The following is a 22298-nucleotide window of genomic DNA, read 5'->3' as shown; positions in this document are numbered from 1 at the left end:
TGTAGCATAGCACATACCATGACAATTTGGGTACATGTAGTTGGTGAGTATTGCAAGGCTCCACCAGATGTGTCCAGGCACCGGAACCGTGACTTGAGCAACCCAAACACACGCTCAATTACATTTCGTGTTTGTGCATGTGCCTCATTATGGTGTTCCTGTTCAGGTGTGTGTGCTTTCTGATGGGTGTCATCAGCCACGGCTCCAATGCATAGCCAGCATCCCCCACTAAGTGACTATGTGGGATGTCCCCATTGGCAAATGTCTGGTACAGCTGCGTCAGATGCCAGATATGGGAATCATGGTAGCTTCCAGGGCAGCCAGCACACACTTTCATTATTATGCCCTGGGCATCACACACGACCTGGCAGTTGATGGAGGGAAAGCCCTTGCGGTTAATGTAGGCCCTACCCCGCTCACCGGCTGGTGCTTTGATGAGTATATGCGTGAAGTCTATTGCACCCACTACCTCAGGGTATTCGTCTATTTGCTGGAAGAGACGCATATTGCTGGCCAATACCTCATGGGAATTGGGGAAATATATATGATCACCAACATGTGCTGACATGGCATCCAGGAACTGGTGCAGTACCCTGGATGCTGATGCCTGTGATATCCCCATCATATCACCAGTTGGTCTCTGGAAGGTACCTGTTGCTAGTATTCTTAGGCTAACACATACCTTGGTTTCCACTGGGATGGGTTCCCCTCTGTTGGTTCTGTATGTGAGGCGTGGCCTGCACAGCTCAACAATTTGCTGCAGGAGGTCTCTGTCCACTCTATAGCACTCCACTATCTCCAGCTCATGTAACCCCTGGTAGGTGACCCTGGGCCTGTACACTCTTCTCCGTCTCCTCACTGTGGGTTGTCCGGCAGCATTTGCATTGTCACCACCCTCAGCATGTTGCATATGTCACCTTATAACAGCAATGGCAGCCCCTAGCATTTTTTGTCTGAGTGTAGCTTTTTCAGTTTTCACTTCTAGTAGCTTACTCCAGTGTTGCAGTGTCTCTTGAGAGTAACAAACTGCACTGTTGTTTGCAGAGTTTTAAGTGCTGGGCTGGGCTAGTATTCTGCCTGTGTAATTGCCTGATTCTGATTGTTTTCACCTGCTAGCTCTACTAGTATTACCTGGTAGCTTCCTACTATTTGTTGTGCTTCCTTTTTCCTTTCTGTTTCCTCAGGGGGGAGTGGCGCGCATACAAGCGCAGACACGCTGACAGCAGCTCACATGTGCACACACATGCTTAGACGGACTACAACTTGCTTATTTGGGTTAAAACGTGCGCACACCAGCGCAAACACGCTTACAGGTCTTTAAACAGCCATATACATGCTTACTCTGGCTTAAACGTGCGCACTCACGCTTTCACGCGTGCACTCTGTCTTACTCAGGTTTACAGGCGCGCACACGCACGCATACCCACTCAGCAAGAAACTTTGGTTTTATCTACAGTATACAACTTCCATTTCTTGGCTTTCCCTGGCCTACCTGTTGACACACCTCTTTCCATGATGTCTAACTGACAGCTGACACATGCCACTCTGCTCCTATGAGCTTCACTACTTTCATACATACCACCTTGTGATGTCACCTATCTCCTACTATATTACTCCCCATATCCTGCTCCTACACTCCACTGACAGTGCTCATTTGCTATGTAAAAGTGCGATTCACTATCCTAACACTCATTTACATAGGATTTCCTACTAATGCTTGGTTACATGTCTTAGACTGGGCTTCTCCCCTTAGCAACCCCTACTCGGTGGCCATGTTGTCTTCAGCCTGCTATTCCCTTACATTGTAATTTAACAGTTTTCATAGATTCCACATTTGTGGCTTTTATTTTCTTATTTTATGATTTTTTTTTAGCGCACCCCATTTGCCCGGCGCTGCACTACGCTTAAGCATCGGAAATCACCGAAAAAAAAAGTATTTTTATTTTAATTTTGCATCTGGGAACTTTTCCAATGGCCGTATATTTGGCCATTGGCATGCTTCCTCAACCATATGCAACCTTTATTTGGAACTGACAAGGCTCCATTGTGCTATTTGCAGAACGGTACTCAGTTGTCAACTGAGTACATTTCTGCAGCTAACACAGCTCCTACTCGGACAGGTTTGTGCTTCCTGGATCGCAAATTTACCTCATTTGCATGCCTTTCGGCTGCAAGTGAGGTAATTTGCATATCCTAGCCCTGTCCATGTAGGAGACATTTTAGGAGCTCTCTTACACACCCCTACAAGCTGTTCCTGGATCGAACGTCGGACATGATGGCTGCATGGAGTCTTATTCTACTCATACACTCCGTGCAAGCCATCGTGAATCCGGCTAAATGACTTGAGAGGGATGTGGAAGACAACAATGTTATTTCACAAACAGATGGAACACCTCCAGACTGGGAGTGCTTGGCAAGTCCTCATTGTCTGTTCTTCCCTAGAAAAACAAGAGTTGTGTTATCACTGGTTCAGCAGAGAATTTTCATCTCTGATCCAGAGTCCATTCTGGAAATGACCAAAGCCCAACTAAACTTTCCCCGACTTCTGATTTTCTCTTATTGCTGGGAATGTTGGCACCAGAACTGGCATGGGCTCTTCTGCATTGTGGAATAGAGTGTTGTCTAGTCTCAGATCTAGCACCAACAGTAGTGAGAATTTTCACTCTTTTTCCATATCTTCCTCTCTCTCTTCATCTGGGGGATTGAATGAGGGTTTGCCATCAAAAGGAGCTTAAAGGAATGATATCTTAAAATACTCAGCACAATCAGTTAGGCACAAAGAGGCATGATTGTAGATAGTGATAGTCACACCAGTCCCTGCTGACTTCACTCCACCATCTGTGAAGTTATGCATCAGGCACATAATGAAGTTAGAGATGGATAAAGTTGTTGTTACTGCAGAACAAAACTTGGTTTTAAGTTCATCATCCATCCAAGTTTCCATTGTCTTGGTCATCTCATCTCCAAGCTCACCCTGGAACCACATCATATGAGACAAATAGTTTACTGCCCTGATAGCTACAGTACAGAACATGTGTACATGCTTCCCAAAGTGATCCATTACCCTAGAGTCTTAGTCCATAAGATGAACCCCAAGATTCTCTGGCATTGGAAACTTCTTCAGGGCTGCTGCAGCAATGATATAATCAATCACAAAGTCCGAACCTCACAGTTTCAATCCTGAAACTGATGCACCAACATCAGACTTTCTCCAAGCCTCCCTGATAACAGCTGTGATAATCTTGTCCTCGGGGGTATTCATCCAGAAGGATTGCAGAAGTGACTGAAAAGCTTCTTGAAAGATCCATTGTGAAGATTTACTGGGCATGTTGCATCTTTAGGTCATCCACCTTCTTCTCATCAATACTAAAATCTAAAATCTCTCCAAACAGGGTCACCTGGGATTTTGGCAGGGAATCATGCCATATCCTTGCAACCTATAAGTCCCCCTCCATATTCCAAAAAACCCATACATACAACCTGTCTAAATGTACTAGAGTCCCTCCTCATTCAAACCAATATGATATTCATGGGGGATCTCAACTACCCCTCCATAGACTGAGAATCCTACAACACTTCTAATGCACAAGTCCAGCAACTTTTAAACTTCGGTAATACCAACATCCTGGAACAGTTGGCCCATTCTCCTAGCAGGGGTACAAAGATCCTTGACCTAATACTCAGTAACATGAGGGGTGATGTTGCTCACCTAATTTAATGTCTTTGCTCAACAGATCTGACCATAAGGGAGTATTTCTTGAAGTAAAAATGTAATCTGGGGATCCAGCGAATCCAAACATCTTTAGTAACTATTCCAAGGCTAACATCTCTCTACTAAGTGACACCTTGTCTAAATTCCAAGCACCCACAAATCCAGTAAAAACCATAACAAATGCTGAACTATTTATAAAATCTCTGCACAGCCATATTAACAGATGTATAGAGTGAGCTGTGCCCACTCATATTAAGAATAAGACAAATTTAAAGGACAAGTCACCCTGGTGGAATTACATAATTAATCAGTTATACAACAAAAGAAAACATCTTGGACAAACAAAGGAAGAACAAAGCCCAACATACTAAAAAGCTCCCTGACCAAGCTAAACAGGCAGCTAAGAGGATTCATTAATACTTTAAAAGCTAAATTTAAAAAAAAAAAAACAGCTTCTCAGGCAAAAGACAACCACAAAGTTTTCTACAGCTATGTCCATAGCTTCAGGGGAAATACACAACAATGTGCAGAACTTATAGTAAATGGCATCACCCACACTGAACCAGAGGCCATTGCCAACCTTTTGGCTGACAGGTTCAGTTCAGATTACTCCTCCCCACTCCCCTCCTAATAGCCCAAAGTAAATATCACATACCACAATCCCCCAACCATTACTAGTGAACGAGTTATCAATGCACTTTCCTAGCCCAAAACACTGCTTTTATTGGCACTGATAACATTGCAGGATGCTAAATAAATAAATAGCATGAAACATGACCTCTCTGATCCACCTGGATCACTTTTCAACTGGAGACTATAGTCAGGTTTTGTGCCCAAGGAATGGAAGATGACTACAGTCATTCCCTACACAAAGGAGGTCAAACCACTGATCTGGGAGTCTACATGTGCATATGTCTGACCAGCCTGGTGTGTAAGGACATGGAAAGAATCATCATCGACATGATAAATGAGGACATAGGTGACCTGCAAATGCAAGACTCACACATTTTGGCTTTGTTAAAGGAAGGTCATGCCTATTAAATCTGCTGGATTTTTTGAGAGGGTCACCAAATTATTGGATGAAGGGAAGACTGTGCACACAGCTTACCACAACATTGCCAAGGCTTTTAATACAATACTCCAGGAAATAATTTTAGACAAGCTCACTAATTTAGGTATAAAACCTTTTATCACCCACTGAATAGCCAGCTGTCTCACTGACAGAACTCAGCAGATCAAAATAGGTAAGGCCACCTCCACCAAGAGGCCAGTCAATAGCGGAGTCTCCCAGGGCTCTCTATTGGGCCTGCTCTTTTTTGGCATCTATTTCTCTGAAATGAATGCAAATGCTTAAGGTTATGACTGACTTCTTCTTCTTTCGGCTGCAACCATTAGGGGTTGCCACAGCAGATCAGCTGTTTCCATTTCTTCCTGTCCTCTGCATCTTGCTCTGTCACACCAACCACCTGCATGTCCTCTCTCACCACATCCATAAACCTTATCTTAGGCCTTCCTCTTTTCCTGTTACCTGGCAGCTTCATCCTTAGCAACTTTTTCCCAATATACTCTGCATCCCTCCTCAGCACATGTCCAAACCAATGTAATCTTGCCTCTCTGGCTTTGTCTCCAAACCTTCCAACCTGGGCTGACCCTCTAATATACGTATTCCTAATCCTGTCCATCCTCGTCACACCCAGTGCAAAGCTTAACATCTTCAGCTCTGGCACGTCAAGCTCTGACTCCTGCCTTTTTGTCAATGCCACTGTCTCCAACCCATATAATATAGCTGGTCTCACTACCCCCTTGTAGACCTTTCCTTTCACTCTTACTGGTACTCATCTATCACAAACCACTCCTGACACTCTTCTGCACCCACTCCATCCTGCCTGTACTCTCTTCTTCACCTCTCTTCCACACTCACCATTACTCTGAACTGTTGATCCCAAGTACTTAAACTCATCCACCTTTGACATCTCTATTCCCTGCATCCTCACCATTCCTCTATCCTCCCTCTCATTCACATGCATATATTCTGTCTCAGTCCTGCTGACTTTCATTCCTCTTCTCTCTATAGCATATCTCCACCTCTCCAGGGTCTCCTCCACCTGTTCCCTACTCTCACTACAGATCACAATGTCATATGCAAACATCATAGTCCACGGGGACTCTTGTCTGATCTCGTCTGTCAACCTGTCCATCACCATTGCAAATAAGAAAGGGCTCAAAGCTGATCCTTGATGTAATCCCACCTCCGCCTTAAACACATCCTTCACTCCCACCTCAGACCTCACCGCTGTCACACTACCCTCGTACATATTCTATACCACTCATACATACTTCTCTGACACTCCTGACTTCCTCATACAATACCACAACTCCTCTCTAGGCACCCTATCATATGCTTTCTGTAAATCCACAAAGACACAATGCAACTCCTTCTGACCTTCTCTGTACTTCTCCATCAACACTCTCAGAGCAAACACTGCATCTGTAGTGCTTTTTCCTGGCATGAAACCATACTGCTGATCACTAATCATCACCTCCCTTCTTAACCTAGCTTCCACTACTCTTTCCCATAATTTCATGCTGTGACTGATCAGTTTAATCCCTCTGTAGTTACTACAGCTCTGCACATCACCCTTATTCTTAAAAATCGGTACAAAAACACTTTTTCTCCATTCCTCAGGCATACTCTCACTTTCCAAGATTTCATTAAACAATCTAGTTAAAAACTCCACTGCCATTTCACCTAAACACCTCCATGCTTCCACAGGTATGTCATCTGGACCAACAGCCTTTCCGTTCTTCATCCTCTTCATAGTTATCCTTAATTCCTCCTTGCTAATCCACTGCACTTCATGATTCACTATCCACACATCATCCAGCCTTAGGTTATGGCTAACTAAGTTTGCAAAATGGAAAACTTCAAATAACTTTTCCTCTCAAAAGATAAGAAAAAATAGCCCAAGATCATTTTTCAGCTGTAGGAGATAGATAAATAGATAGAGAGACAGATAGATACATGGCTAGACAGATAGATAGATAGATAGATAGATAGATAGATAGATAGATAGATAGATAGATAGATACATGGCTAGACATAGATAGATAGATAGATAGATAGATAGATAGATAGATAGATAGACAGACAGACAGACAGATAGACAGACAGACAGACAGACAGACAGACAGATAGATAGATAGATAGATAGATAGATAGATAGATAGATAGATAGATAGATAGATAGATAGATAGATAGAGAAAGATATAGATATACATATGGGTTTACTACAAATGCCCACGTGATTGTATCTAATGACTCACTTGTTCACTGCCAATTGTTCATAAATGCAGCAATAACTCACCCAACTTAGAGTTCACACAAATGGTCTTTCGCTCACTTCTTACAACTCCTCATTTGCATAGCACAAATATGCGTTCATCAAATCAGCAGTAATGGAAATGACACATATAAGGAGACAGAAGTGCCTGCATGTTTTAACTTCTTTAAACCTAAAATCACAAAGGAGAATCCACACCACAGTGTCTTGACCCTGAAAAATGTGTTAGTTTGTATTTGTAGTTCTTTACTATTAGAGAGGCTTTACTGTAGCTGTCAACATACTTAGTTTTGTGCCATTTTGTTTGCAATAAACATTTACATACAATGTGTTCTGCATAAGAAAATCTGTAAAAATCAGAATCATATCTGTATTAGGCTGATATAAGAACTGCATATTTTTATGCAAAATGTGTCATTTTCTGTCATTTTACATATTACAAAAAAAAAACAGTTTTGATAAATCTAAAACAACATCCATTCACAATGCAACCAGATTCTTGCCCTTAAAACCAATAGCACAAGAGACTTACAGTGCATAGCTGATTATCCAAGAATCTCTCCTGTAAATGTTAGAAGAAAATCTTAGTCTTTAAAGAGTAAAATGCTGCAGTTCAGAAATGTATCTATTATGATGGCAGTTATAAAAACTATCCAAAACATGTTATGCTTTCATAACATCATATCTAAAGTAATATGTACTAAAGTTACATTTTTAATAGTTTAAAAACTGTAAAAAATACACAAAACTGATAATATTTACATTAAAATTTATGATGCAGCTGTTCCTTTCCCCCTGAGGTTAGAAGTGCAGTTAATGGTGGCTTACAGTTCCATGCTCAACTATTTTTCCTAAAAAAGATTAATTAAAATATGCTCAACCATGTTGGATACAAACTAAAGGATTCCAAAATATTCTGTCTATTCCATTCTGATTCAGAGACATTGTACAGCAGCAGATAGGAATACCTTATCAGTGACTCATTACCACATCTCAGAATCAAACACTGCACTGTGAGAGCTGACCTCGCTAGTGTTTTTATATCACCTCATGTACTGTGGTAGCATAAGCACCCCTCTCCATACACATACACATAAGTACACATACATGCACATGTGCACATACACACACACCCACACACATGCACACACACACACACACACACACACACACACACACACACACACACACACACACACACACACACACACACATACACACACACACACATAGACATGTGCATGCACTCTAACGCAGCACACATGCATAATTCACTGAAAAAGTTAATAGAATGAGTTTTTTTCCCTCAACATGCATTTTATAAACAATGTGAAATAGGAAACTCTAATGTCTGGCATAAATGGTTGACTGTACTTTTCAGTGATTTATCAGAAAATCATAAATGTTATAAGGAATAGGGTAAAAATGAGACCAAATCAGGGACAGTTCAGAGATATGCTGCATAACAGTAAACCATGCCTCTTCTGATAAACTAAAGATGATTGTTTCAAGCCTTAGTTTCTTCCTTCCCAGCACTGTTCATTTGGTATATATGGGCACTAACATCCCAGTGAAAAAAAAAACACACTCATTACTAACATACTCTGTAAGTCCAACTAAGTCCAGAAGCTTTCTCCTTATGTGCAAAAGGCCCACAAGCTTTGGTTTTAGTGGCTGTTCAACTACACAAGTGTGTACCTTGCAATAATTTCTCCATTCCCATATTTACAAAGTGACATCATTGAAAAGATAGGCATCATGGTTCGGCTCTGAGCCCACTGTTGTTCACATTGGTGATGGACTACATTAACAAACAGCAACCAAGAACAAATACGAAGCTCCGTTCAAACAAACAGATAGTCTTTAATGTAGCTTAAAATCCACCAAATTGAGCGCTTTCATCTGCCCTAAGCAGACTTCATCAGAATAATTAATAAACAGTGCCTCACATTTTTATACCATTCTACAACTGCAGTAATTATTCAATAATTGACAAATTGCAACAAACAAATCAATCATTCCATAAACCTGTTAATAAAACAGTGAATATAAATAATTAACTTGTCCAAACTGAATTTAACCCATTAGTATATTTCTACTCTTTAATCCTCTGTCAAAAGTGCTACTGTGCATATAAATACTTAAAAATACTGATGCTACATTGCATGTATAGTATACTTTATAATTTGTATATTATTAAATATGTATACTAATATATTTTAATTTAATTAATTGAATTTTTAAATATATTTCTAAGTGTAATTTTGTTGTGACATGCTACAATATGGGTTATTTTATCTCAAAAAATAAACATAAATAACATAACTTATTATATAATAAAATCTAAACATAATACATATACTAAATATTGTTATTGTTAGGTATACTTCACAGGGCTAAGAATAAATAAACAGACATATAAATAGAAATGGAAGACAATGTGGAAATATAAAAATATGGAAATATAAAAAAGCATGAAATTAAAAAGGTAAATTTATAACTATAATAAATAGGAAATTTATATATTAGTGTAGTGTGATGAGTTGTACTCTTAAAATTCACAATCTAAAATATTCTTATTGTCATAAATATTGTCAATTAAAACATATAATGAATAAATATCTAAAACTTAATTAGTAAAAACAATAATTCATAGTCCTAATAAATATTATATTAATATTACAACAGAATCAAACTGAGGCAGCTTTATCAATAAGTATCGCCATTATATTAATATATTCGTTGAGACCAGGGAAATAATTTGATTTTAGTCTCAACTGCCACTTGATCTCTCTCAGTAGTAGGTTGTTCTTAAAATCACTCGTGGAGATCTAGCAAATATATTGTTGGAACTGAAGTTATACCTTAGAAAATTGAATTTAAGTTTAATTAACAATCAGAAAGAACTTTTAAACAAAAGCAATAAAAATATACAGGGAAGCAACTCTGAGGGAGATATTGTTTCTACTTCTCCAATGTTAAAAAGGAGCAGTATTTATAACCCCCCACTACATCCGGTTATTAACATTTTTGAGACCATAGTAACCAATGAAATCTATGAGACATATGGAATATTCAGGGGAAGGTCTACAACTAATAATAATAATTTAAATCAAGCTGAAACAAAACTTCTTGATTCTTTAAGGGAAAAGGTTGATTTAAGGTTTATGCAACCGGATAAAGGAGGGGGAGTAGTTATTTTTGAACAGGAAGCATACAATGATGTGTTAACCAGTATGTTGAGTGATAAGGAAACTTATACAACAGTTTCATTTAATGAAGTTCAAACAGCTTACAAAAGAATGTCTGTTTATTTATTCTTAGCCCTGTGAAGTATACCTAACAATAACAATATTTAGTATATTTATTATGTTTAGATTTTATTATATAATAAGTTATGTTATTTATGTTTATTTTTTGAGATAAAATAACCCATATTGTAGCATGTCACAACAAAATTACACTTAGAAATATATTTAAAAGTTCAATTAATTAAATTAAAATATATTAGTATACATATTTAATAATATACAAATTATAAAGTATACTATACATGCAATGTAGCATCAGTATTTTTAAGTATTTCTATGCACAGTAGCACTTTTGACAGAGGATTAAAGAGTAGAAATATACTAATGGGTTAAATTCAGTTTGGACAAGTTAATTATTTATATTCACTGTTTTATTAACAGGTTTATGGAATGATTGATTTGTTTGTTGCAATTTGTCAATTATTGAATAATTACTGCAGTTGTAGAATGGTATAAAAATGTGAGGCACTGTTTATTAATTATTCTGATGAAGTCTGCTTAGGGCAGATGAAAGCGCTCAATTTGGTGGATTTTAAGCTACATTAAAGACTATCTGTTTGTTTGAACGGAGCTTCGTATTTGTTCTTGGTTGCAGTTTGGTTCTTTCTACATTTGTATACATTAACAAACAGGTCAGAGGGGACAGATCAGCAAAGGTGCTATATACAGACAATGTGGCATTACAGGCAGACTCCGAACAAGAACCTCACCACAAGACAGGGAAAGGGAATGCAAATCTAAAGTCATATGGGATGAAACTAAGTACAGATAAGACAGCAGTAATGGCAGCAAATTGGGGAAATCAGAATAAGCTGAGAACTGAGATAGAAGGGAAGACAGTGGAAGATGTTAATACCTTCAAGTATTTGGGAGGGGTGGTTGAGGGGAAGAGAAGTCTGAATGAAGAGGTCAAAGTTAGAATCAGGGGGCTCAGACAACTAGCACAGAGAGTCAGGCTTAGTGTGTGACAGAAAAATGCCAAAGAAACTGAAAAGTAAGGTTTACAGAACAATGGTGCAACCAGTACTTCTGTGTGGTATAACAACCTGGACAGTGAAGCCAGAGCAGTTTAGGAAGCAAGAAGAGATGGAGACTGAAGTGCCTGAGACAGGTAGTTGGATGCACACTGTGGCAGAGATGAAAAAATGATGACATCATAGCAGAAGCCAAAGCAGCTCCTATTACAGAATAGAACATGGTGGTTTGGGCACGTGCAGGAAAGCAGCAGATGATTGGCTGAAGATGATCTGGGAGAGATAGGAAGAAGGTAAAAGAAAATAAGGACAAAACAATGGATGGACTATGAGAGAGAGATATGACTTGTGACATTTGGACATGACTTCTGAAGAAAGTATGAAAATAGAAGTGAACCAAGAGAGCTAGTGGCAACTGACACAACACCCCAACCCCATATGGAAAATGAGAAAAAGGGGTTGTTGCTAATGATAATGATCAGTGAGAAGATATGCATGGTATTATGCAGGCAGTATAGAAGTCCACTGACCTTTATCTTACTTAGTTCCTGACTTCTTGGCAATCTTCAGTATTATCCAAAGTCCTGGCACCTTTGGTTCTCAAGATCTGAGATCCAGACAACTGCACATGGGACACAACACCACGGCCAGTCTTAAATCTCTCTAAATACACCAAAAGCCTGCTTTTCACTCATTTCATACTGCAGTTCCTGTTTGTATTATACTAACTTACTTTTAGTTTCTCTATTAACAAGTTAAAATCTCGCTAACTATTAAATCATTGTCATATAACTTGTATATATTCTTAACCGATGTTTTCATATTATGTCTAATTCAATATAATTATTTAAACTGTATTTGTTTTTTGTATTATTTTTAAAGACTGTAAAATTATTATTCTAAAAATGTTTTGTAATACTTTGAAGCTTTTCTCCCAGGACCTCCGCTGAAAATGGGCTCCTACCTAGTCAGACTTTCTTGACAATCAAATATCAACAAATAAATAAATCTGGTTTGTCAGAAACATCAACAATCTCAGCAGGCAAATTAGATCTAGGACACGCTCTCCTCCTCTCATCATAAACAGACATTTCAGAAACACGCATCAATTTTTATTAAGAAAAAGGGTTGATACCCCATCATTATAGTTCACTTGCATGTTATCCAGCTCTGTGACTCTGATGAAATTCAGCAAAGGATGCAGCATCGCAAGCTAAGTCTGTTCCTTAGGAGGCAATGGAAGTAGTCTGCCATCAATGACCAATATTCTAGTAAAAATGCATCAAGCTACCATGCATTAACAAGAGAATGATATCAGCAGGTGCTTGTGATTATATACATATTGTTCAAATTTAAATATTATTATAGTCTATAGTAGGTACAACATATGCAAAGTAAGTGGTGCTACATAAAGGAAATACCTTAAAAAAAGATAAAAACCAAACAGAACCACACATGTTGGGGGTTAGGGATAAATTCCCATAAAAACAGAATGATATATCACATATTTACTTTCTATAGCCACAAAGCTTACTTGTCAGTGCAAGTCACTGGTATCATTAACACTGTAACACTGTAGGTGTCATATGTTATTACATTTCTATTTGTTCTAAGACTGTGTAAAACAGTGAAAAGAATTTGGTAGTGTGTTATATTTGTAACACAGTCATTCAGATTGGATAAGCTGTTTGTATGCTGTTTGTGCTTCCCTTAGACACATATATATGTAATGTGAGTTGCTGGTGTTCTGGTTCTCATATATACATGAGTGTGTGTGTGTGTGTGTGTGTGTGTGTGTGTGTGTGTGTGTGTGTGTGTGTGTGTGTGTGTGTGTGTGTATATTATATACATATATATATATATATATATATATATATATATATATATATAAAGAGAGAGAGAGTGAGCTTATTTCAGTCCCAGAAACAATGGGTGCAATTTTTAAACTAGGAATCCTCCCCTGCTGGTCTCACAGTGAGTTTGTCTCCCCAAGCCAACTGTGTCCCATAGTATTTACGGCACCTATCCTGTGGGAAATAACACCACTAACTTAAATAAAAGCAAGTAGAAATTCCAACTGTAATGAAGAACCTTGCAGAACTTAAATCCCCAAGCCAGCTGTGTCCCATAGCATTCATGGTACCTCTCCTGTGGCAAATAACCCACTAACATAGGTAAAGCCAGTGGGAATTCCAACTGTACTGAAAAACCTTGCAGAACTTAAATGTATGTCTCATTATAATACAAATGGCATTAGTAGGTTGTTTTTTTTTTTTTGTTTTGTTTGTTTTTTGTTTTTGTTTTTAATTTGCTGTAATCCTTAATGTACTGAGCATAACTGCATGAGCCAGCAGCAGGGATTTCAGCCCCCACCCCATGCAGGAACATTCTGGTTTCTACCCTTCACGTCCGTAAAAACACTCCACACTAAACTGTAATACTTGCCTTCCAGTCTCTAATGAAACATTTATCCATCTGTTTTTATTTCTATGTGTTATATCCCCACTACCTTCACAGTCTGTCTCTGAGTCAACAATAGCTGATTCATGCACTTACAGCCCTCAGACAAGGAATTTCTTAGGGCATCCAACTGCTCAAATTGAAAGGGCTCTCACTACTTTTTAAAGAAGAAAAAAGCATTAGTAACAAAAGAAGGACTAACATTATACATGTGACTTCACAGCAACTGATAGTTTATTTTTAATTGCACATACCTTGCTTGGCTCATCCTTGTTGTGGTTATGATATGAGTATTATTTTATTTTTTTTTTTGGTATCATCTTTTTTATCTTGTGTTTGTAGAGCTTTGTCAATACTTTTAATGATTATTTACAAGGCATTAATGTTGTTACTCGCATGTCATTTTTATCTTGCCATTTTTTATGTTTTTAAAGTTGCAATGTAACTTGGTTTTGTTATGATATATGTGTATTATTTTTGGAATTATCTTTTTTTTATCATGTTTGTGGAACTTTTCTCTCGGGTCTCCACTGAAAATGGGCCCCCAGCCCAGTGGACTAACCAGGTTAACAAAAGGCAAATAAATAAATGAAATATATACATGCACACACACACACACACACACACACACACACACACACACAAACATATATATATATATATATATATATCCATCCATCCATCCATCCACAACCCCTTTTTCCCATTTTTGCACATATGAGGTGAGGTTGGGGTATCACTTCAACAGTAACAATCATCTTGAGCCAAGGTTTACACCACCAGGTGTCTGCTGCAGTAGTTCTTCCACCTTCCACACTACACAATTGCATACACTCACTGTGCCTAATTTAGAGATATAGATATAAATATAACTATAGATATTAAACTGATTTGATGTACTGGTGAATCTCATGAATGTTTTGTAAGTGATGGTGTTATATTATGCTTATCAGTGTAGTACCATGTTTGGATACTTTGCTCAGTACAGTTGTATATTTGCTCTGCATTACTGTGGTTCTCTAATACGCATACTTCCTGCTAAAACTACTCTTCATACACTGTCTTATCATGACATTACCCTTATATCTCTCCTCTATTTTTCTTCTGCTCTGACTTACTGTTGTCCTTCCTCCATCTCTGTTTTGTATAATAATTACTAACTGTATTGCCTCAGTATAATTTGACAGCTTCGTAAATATGTTTTCTTTTTTTTCTCTTCAGAGTCTGTGGTCACTACATATGACCTCAGTATTCCAAGAGCTCTGCCACAAGGCCCTGCACCTACAAGTCTATTGAGAATTTTGTCATTCTTTAATTTAAGCCTACTTATCATTAAGAACCTTGCAGTGTATTGAACATAGTCAGTTATATACATGCCTGCTCTGTAATTCAAAAGTCCCTGTGTAATAGTAAATGCACTCCAAGGACCTCTTACTAAGTTATCCATTGTCCCATTTTACCTGACAAGTACACTATATTGCATATGTCAGTTATCTAGTCTGAGGAAATGACAGACAACCTCTTTTTCTCACACCTCTTTGTTAATTGCTTTGTTCTGGTTTTAAACTGATTGATCTCCCTTTTAAATTGACTTGAGGGTGTCTATCCAGGAATCCCATGGTCCCTGTCTCTGGAAACATCATACATTATCCCCCTGCACAAAGGAAAAAATTCAACAGACATTAGACCTATAGCAATTGTACCCCCCCCCCACTGAAATCTTGAAAAATGTATTCATAGTTTCATAGGTTCATAGGTTGGTACTAGGCTATCGGCCCTACGGCCTATACAAGCCTAGCCATAACAATTCCCTGGCTATTTCTTCCCACAATAGTTACTTCTCTGGACCCCTGTCTAGCAGGGTGACTGACGTTTCTTGACTATCTCCTTCAGGAAGAACTCCTGTCACCTACACAACATGGCTTCCGTCCTTCCCACAGTACTTTCACTGCCCTTCTAACCAATATAGAGACTATTAATAAGGCTGGAGATAATAGCAAAGTAGCCTCCTCCTTATCTCTAGACTTCTCTAAAAATTCTGACACACTTTGTCACAGCAAACTTCTACTTCAATTGCCCTCACTAGATTTCTGTCAGCCCATCTTTTTGTGGTTCAAAAGCTACCTATCCTATAGGTATCAGTCGGTAAAAGGAAGTCTATGCTTTCTACTTACCTCCCAGTCACCACCGGTGTACCACAAGGTTCTATGCTTGGTCCCCTGCTCTTTAAAAGTTTCACCAACACTCTCTATATTTCCATACCACAAGCCACCCTAATACAATACACAGATGATTCCAATCTCATTTGCACATCTGACAACATGGTACACTTCCAAAAAATTACTCACAAAGCTTTAACAGACAGCAAAACATGGCACTGCAACTCACAACACATGCTCAACCCATAAAAGGCCAAACTACTACTTTTTCCCCAAATCTCTCTCTCATGAAAAAACAAAATTTAAAGTCCCCTTTCTTGATAATACAGCCACTGAAGTCACTTCTCATAGCAAACTATTAGTTGTGATAGTGGATGATAATCTTACATTCAACCTGCATATACAAAATTGCATAAGAAAATCTCATCAAAAACTAGGGATGCTTTACAGAGCCAAAAACATTCTCGGTGATGCAGCTAAAACTACACTTGCCCCTATTTATCTCCTCCCCGTTCTTTTTTATGGTGCTGCCATCCTTACTAACATCCAGGCTTGACAAAAATTAAAACTTGAATAATGCTATAACAAAGTTCCTAAATTTGCAGTACATACCCCTTTCAGAACCCACCACTGTATAGCACTGAAAAGCCTTAATTGGTTAGAACTGCCACATCAAGTAACATATAAGCAACTTCGTACCACCTATAAAATTATTCAGCATCCGCCTGCCTGTCCAGCACTAAAAAAAACATTCTGCACAGCTATGTTCCCAGTCAAACTTTGAGATCCAGTAACCATAAACTCCTATTGCCTATAAACTTGGAAAATCTGCTGAGCATTGTCTGTACTTGTACAAGGTTGCTAAGGCCTGGAACTCCTTACCTGTCTCCGTCAGGTCTGTACCCTCCCTGCCATCTTTCAAAACCACTCTGAAAGACTTCCCATGTAAAATCTGGTTCTGTTCCTGCTCAAAAACAGGATAAACTATATCCCTAAACGTGAACAAGTACCTTTTCATTCCTTATATTTCCTTACTCTCCCTTTTTCACTTACTTCCTCACAGGCTCATAGGTGTTTACTAGGCTAACGGCCACAAGGGCCTTTTTAAGCCATGCATCCTAAATCTCTGACAAGTTCTGATTCCTGGCCTTCTCATTCTCTCTCTCTGCGTGTACATATATATATATATATATATATATATATATATATATATATATATATATATATGTATATATATGTATATATATATATATATATATATATATATATATATAGATATACCATAAGCCTGTTTTTCTCTCACTTCATATTACAATTCCTTTTTGTATTAGACTAACTTAATTGTAATTTTTCTACAAACTGTCCAAAATTGCTCTAATTTTAAATGATTGTCATATACCTTGTACTGATTCTTAAACAATGCATTTATATTATTTCTAATTTGTATAATTATTTAATCTGCAAACATTTTTGTTTTATTTTGGAAGATTGTATAATTATTGTTCTTAAAATGTTTTGTAATAATTTGAAGCTTTTCTCCCTGTGCCTCCACTGAAAATGGGCCGGAAGGACTTTTCCCAGTAATCAAATGTCAATAAATAAATAATAAACAATAAATAAGATAAGATGAGGAAAAAGTTCACTGAACTGCATATGTGCTTTTTTGGAACTTCTCAGAGCTACCACATTATCAGAAGAACATCGCTAATGAAACAAATCTTTTGGGTGTATGTGTCATAAATAACTATATACACAGATAAACTATTGACTCAGAACTACACATCTTCCCACTTTGTTGCAAAATAAGTTACGAGTGCGTTTCTATGATATTAAATAGCGAGCGGAATTTCATTAAGAACATTTTTCATTTTAAAGCTACTATAATGTGGATGGATGCTACCATATTTTCATAGCTTTATCGATAATGTCATTGTAAATTTGAGTCTAAGAATAGCAAGGCTGAATACATGAAAATGTGGGCTTACGTTGTGTCAATATTTACTGTTCTTAATTTTCACTATTTTTTATTTTGTCATAATTATGGGGATCACAGTTATGGGTTTCAAAATTATAATAATGTTCCCATAGTCTCTACTTTTATTAGTCTCACATCTCTCCTCACTGGCTTTTGCCTTTATAGAGCTTAGCAGCAACTTTATTTATTTTGTATAGTATATTTAAAGAAAGACAACACTGATAAACTTGAGTGCCGACATTTTTCTAAGATGTACATACAAATGAGCCTAACAGTCAAAAGTATAAGTGTGACTGTACACTACTGCTGTTTCACTTTGTCACCATTTTAAGGTATAAGTTAAAGGGAGTTTTTATGATGAGTTTTTCCATGAAAGAATACTTTCAGGTTTACTGAAGGACAGCAATGAAATGTTTGTGTGCTTTGTTTACACTTTAAGTTGTCCCACCACTTCAGCAGTAGTATTAATGCTAACGATACAAATGACTATGGTGCAGGAAGTGGCTCAGGAGATAGAAGGCTCCAGAATGATGCAGCCCTGTCAGGGTAAGGGTGAGCCTCTAAAGGGATACTGACCCATGTTGGAGAGCAGGAATTCCTGCCAAAGCTGAGAATCTGGTGAAGGAGTACTGAATGTCACCTCACTCTCACCAGCAGGTGGACGTGACTTTTTGGATGGTAGCCATGAGTGATGTGCCATCGTGCCAGCTCAACATTTCCACTGTATGACCTCTAACATTCAACCAGTGGCCATATTAATTCTTCCAAAGGCTACTCACTGGTCATAAGGCCTTGAAATGGAGGCAAACTTTGGATGGATTGCCAGTGCAGTCTTCTAAGGGCTAAGCCTGGTAGGCATCCCCAAATGCTAAAGCAAATATTACAGAACTATCTCTAAAGTAATCACCAATGGGCTGCAGTGATCAGCAAGTTGTAAAAACCAAGACATCTAACCAGGAGTGGAAAAAAGAAAGAAATCTGTGTTTGAGTCACTGTCAATCATTTTATTATACGTCTAATCTGAAATCTGTCTATAAACCTTTACCATGCAGTCCAGAATTTGTCAGAACACAGCAGTGGGTTCTTTGACAAGTGTTTGTATTTCTCCAGAAATGTTGTCCATATACCATAATGTTGGTTATTTGAGAAGACACATGTTTGTATTTCAACAGAAGTAAAACATATAAAAACATATAAAACTACAGAAACTACAGAAATCAATATTAAATTAACTGTATTCTGACAAATTTTCAGCTCAGAAAATAGGAATCCAGGCTCTGCAGAAAGAGTTGTCCAAGATCAAGGTGCCAGACTTTCATGGCAAGACACGCGTTAAAATTATTGGGCATGTATCTTATGACTGCTACAGGTAAGCCACACATTCAAGAAAATGGCGTCAAGTGACACAAGGTCAGTTTTCAGACAATACATAATTCCTTTGCCTTGAACATAAGTTATCATGGTAGCTTTCAGGCTAAAGTTGATTGTGGAAGTCTAGTTCATTATTAAGCATTTACTTTGCATTATGTTTGGTTTCCTTATATTACTGTGACTTTGCTTATTGTAACTGACCACAATTACAGTAGTTACATGAAACAGTTTTACCAGCTGCTGTTATACCTACTATATAATTTCAGTTTATTACTTCTTATTCTGTCTTTTGGGTCACCCATGGGAAAGGGACATATTTCTGATCAGCAAAACTGATCCATTATTAGTTGAAGAATACATTATATTACCGTTCTCCAAGTATGACATCCTCCGTGCAATCAAAAATATAGTACCAAGAAAGATCAAGTTTTGACATTTGCATTTCAAGGAAGGGCTCAGCCTGTAATAAGTGTGAAAATCAATGTACAGAGATTGTTCATTCAGTTACTTACTCTGTTTTTGACAACTACATGAGCAAAGAAGCAAGCTGGTTTATAACATCAATAGTTATTCTACACAAAATACAGCATTGCAGTGTGTGACTATACAATAAGGAAATTACACAGCTGTAACCAGGTAATCAGTGAGCAAAATACATTTACTCAGACTTGTAATAAAAGACAGTCAGAGTATAATCCTGCATAAATGAAGAAAGCCCCCTTCAAACTATATTATTGATTATCTCTGTTTTATTTATTTATTTTATTTATTTAACATTTGTTTACCGGGAGTGTCTGACTGGGACACAGCCCATTTTCAGCAGAGGCCCGGGGATAAAAGCTCCATAGGTAATTACAAAAAAAGACTGAATACATATAAAAACATACAAGAAAACAGTTTCATTGAATCACATTAAGTAACATGTGACATATATATGTATATATATATATATATATATATATATATATATATATATATATATATAATATGGGTCTACCTGATAACACTGACACGCCAAAACACCGACAACGAAATAACCGACACGACAATACAGAAAGTTCAAAAACACGAAACTTCACATGCCCGACAAACCACAAACCAAAATCCTGACAATCAACAAAACAAATAACTTTCCCGAAAAACACACACACAACACAAGCACACCAAAAACCTTACAAACCTACACTAAACCTTACATACACAACTATATATGCACTAACCTTAACCCTAACCCTAAGGTCCGTCACTATCGCGCATTTACCTTACCCGTACCCTAACCCTAACTCACTTAATCCGCCCCTAACCCTTAAGTCTGTCACTATCGCACACTTACCTTACCCGCACCCTAACCCTAACTCACTTAACCCGCCCCTAAAGCTAAAGTCTGTCACTATCGCACACTTCACCCACACCCTACCCTAACGTCCGTCACTATCACACAGTTTCCTTACCCACACCTTGACCCTAAAGTCCATCCCTATCGCACACTTACCTTAACATGTCGGTGTTCTCAGCATCGGGATTCTCAACTGTCGGTCTTCTCTGTTGTTGATCTTCCGGTGCCGGTTATCTCGCTGTCGGTCATTTGCAGTTTTGGTTAATTCAGGCAGACCCCACTGAAGTGGATGGCAATGTGTTAAAATAAAAACTTTAATTCCAAATACATAAGCACTTTCACAGTTACTTTTCAACTGCTTCTTCAGATGGCTGAAGAAGCAGTTGAGAAGTAACTGTGAAAGTTCATAGGCTCATAGCTAGGTACTAGGCTATCAGCCCAAGGGCCTACGTAAGCCTAGCCAACAAGGTTCCCTGGCTTACATCACCCAAGAAAGTTATTTTCCTGTGCCACTGTCGAGCAGAAACACAGAAGTGATCTCTGGGGTGTATTTCCTATTTCCCATCCACTCATTAAGATTTTTCTTGGAGTGCTAATGAAGAACTTTGCTTGACACAGATGGGTAGCCTGTTCCAGAGTATGGGAAGTCTCTGGGACAGGAATCTATCCCTACAGCATATGCTGTTTATTGTGGTGACAAGGTTTAGGTCCCTAGAGCATGCAGCTCGGAGGGATTGGGATTTCTTTAGGTGTAGCATGTCCAACAGCTTTGGGTTTGGCATAGCTTTACATGTTAGGCAGAGATCACCTCGGAGTAGGCAATATGCTATGGAATAAAGCTAGAGTTTTTTGAGATGGTCAGGGTAGGGCATTTGAATAACACAAGTGAAGATCAAACACTGAAAAAGAATAGTCTGCGGATCCACCAATAAGTGCCACACGTCCTGAATGGTAAAAGCCGATTTATTGTAACAAAGAGAACTAATCACGGACTTGCTGCAATACAAACTCCGTAAAATCAAAATACATACTACGAGATACTGTTAAGCACTTTCACCCATAACATCTGGGCTTCATCAGAACTAGACGCCAAGTACAAGAAAATGGTTTAAGAACCTTTTTTGGCGCCAAAAAATTCAAACTTCTTAAAGAAACAGTTGCGCTCAAATTTTTAGTAGCGCTGAGTTTCTAATACATATCATCCTACAGTTTCAAAGTATAAAACAAATCATATCTGATAATCAACAATAACTAAACTCCACATAGGAGTGTAAAAACTTATTTTAAAACATACCTTTTAAAAAATGATATGCATGTTTAAAAATATATGTACATATTTAAAAATGTGACGTTTCCTGTAACGTCACAGTGAAAATCACATATACCCCTCAATACTGAATAAAAATATTGAAAATGGTAATAAAAGATGTCAAATTAAATGAAATGAATGTGTCATATTAATGTTTACATAATGAATTCATAGTATAATACTTTAAATACAGCAATAAAAACAAAAATAAATACAATCACTAACTATGATTAACCCACACAACTACAATACATATAAGGTCCTATAAAAATTGTTATAAATTATTAAAAATTGCTAAAATATATAAACATGTGTAAATGTAACTAAAGTACCCTAATACACTAGTAAA

At 37.8% G+C, this 22298-nt stretch overlaps 1 protein-coding gene across 1 annotated transcript in view; it reads left to right on the top strand.

Moving 5' to 3' along the window:
- The window catches only part of LOC122817051 (bactericidal permeability-increasing protein-like), a 505866-nt gene that overhangs the window by 43126 nt on the left and 440442 nt on the right, over window positions 1–22298 (top strand). Inside the window, exon 2 of the mRNA XM_044090193.1 lies at window positions 19188–19302. Within this exon, the coding sequence (XP_043946128.1) occupies window positions 19188–19302 (115 nt within the window). The remainder of the gene's footprint in view (window positions 1–19187; window positions 19303–22298) is intronic.

This window comes from Protopterus annectens, chromosome 12.part0 (assembly GCF_019279795.1).
Source record: "Protopterus annectens isolate FY-2018-M chromosome 12.part0, PAN1.0, whole genome shotgun sequence".
NCBI classification, from domain to species: domain Eukaryota; kingdom Metazoa; phylum Chordata; order Ceratodontiformes; family Protopteridae; genus Protopterus; species Protopterus annectens.
The sequence above is the reverse complement of the archived record's forward strand: the minus strand, read 5'-3'. Positions and strand labels throughout refer to the sequence as shown.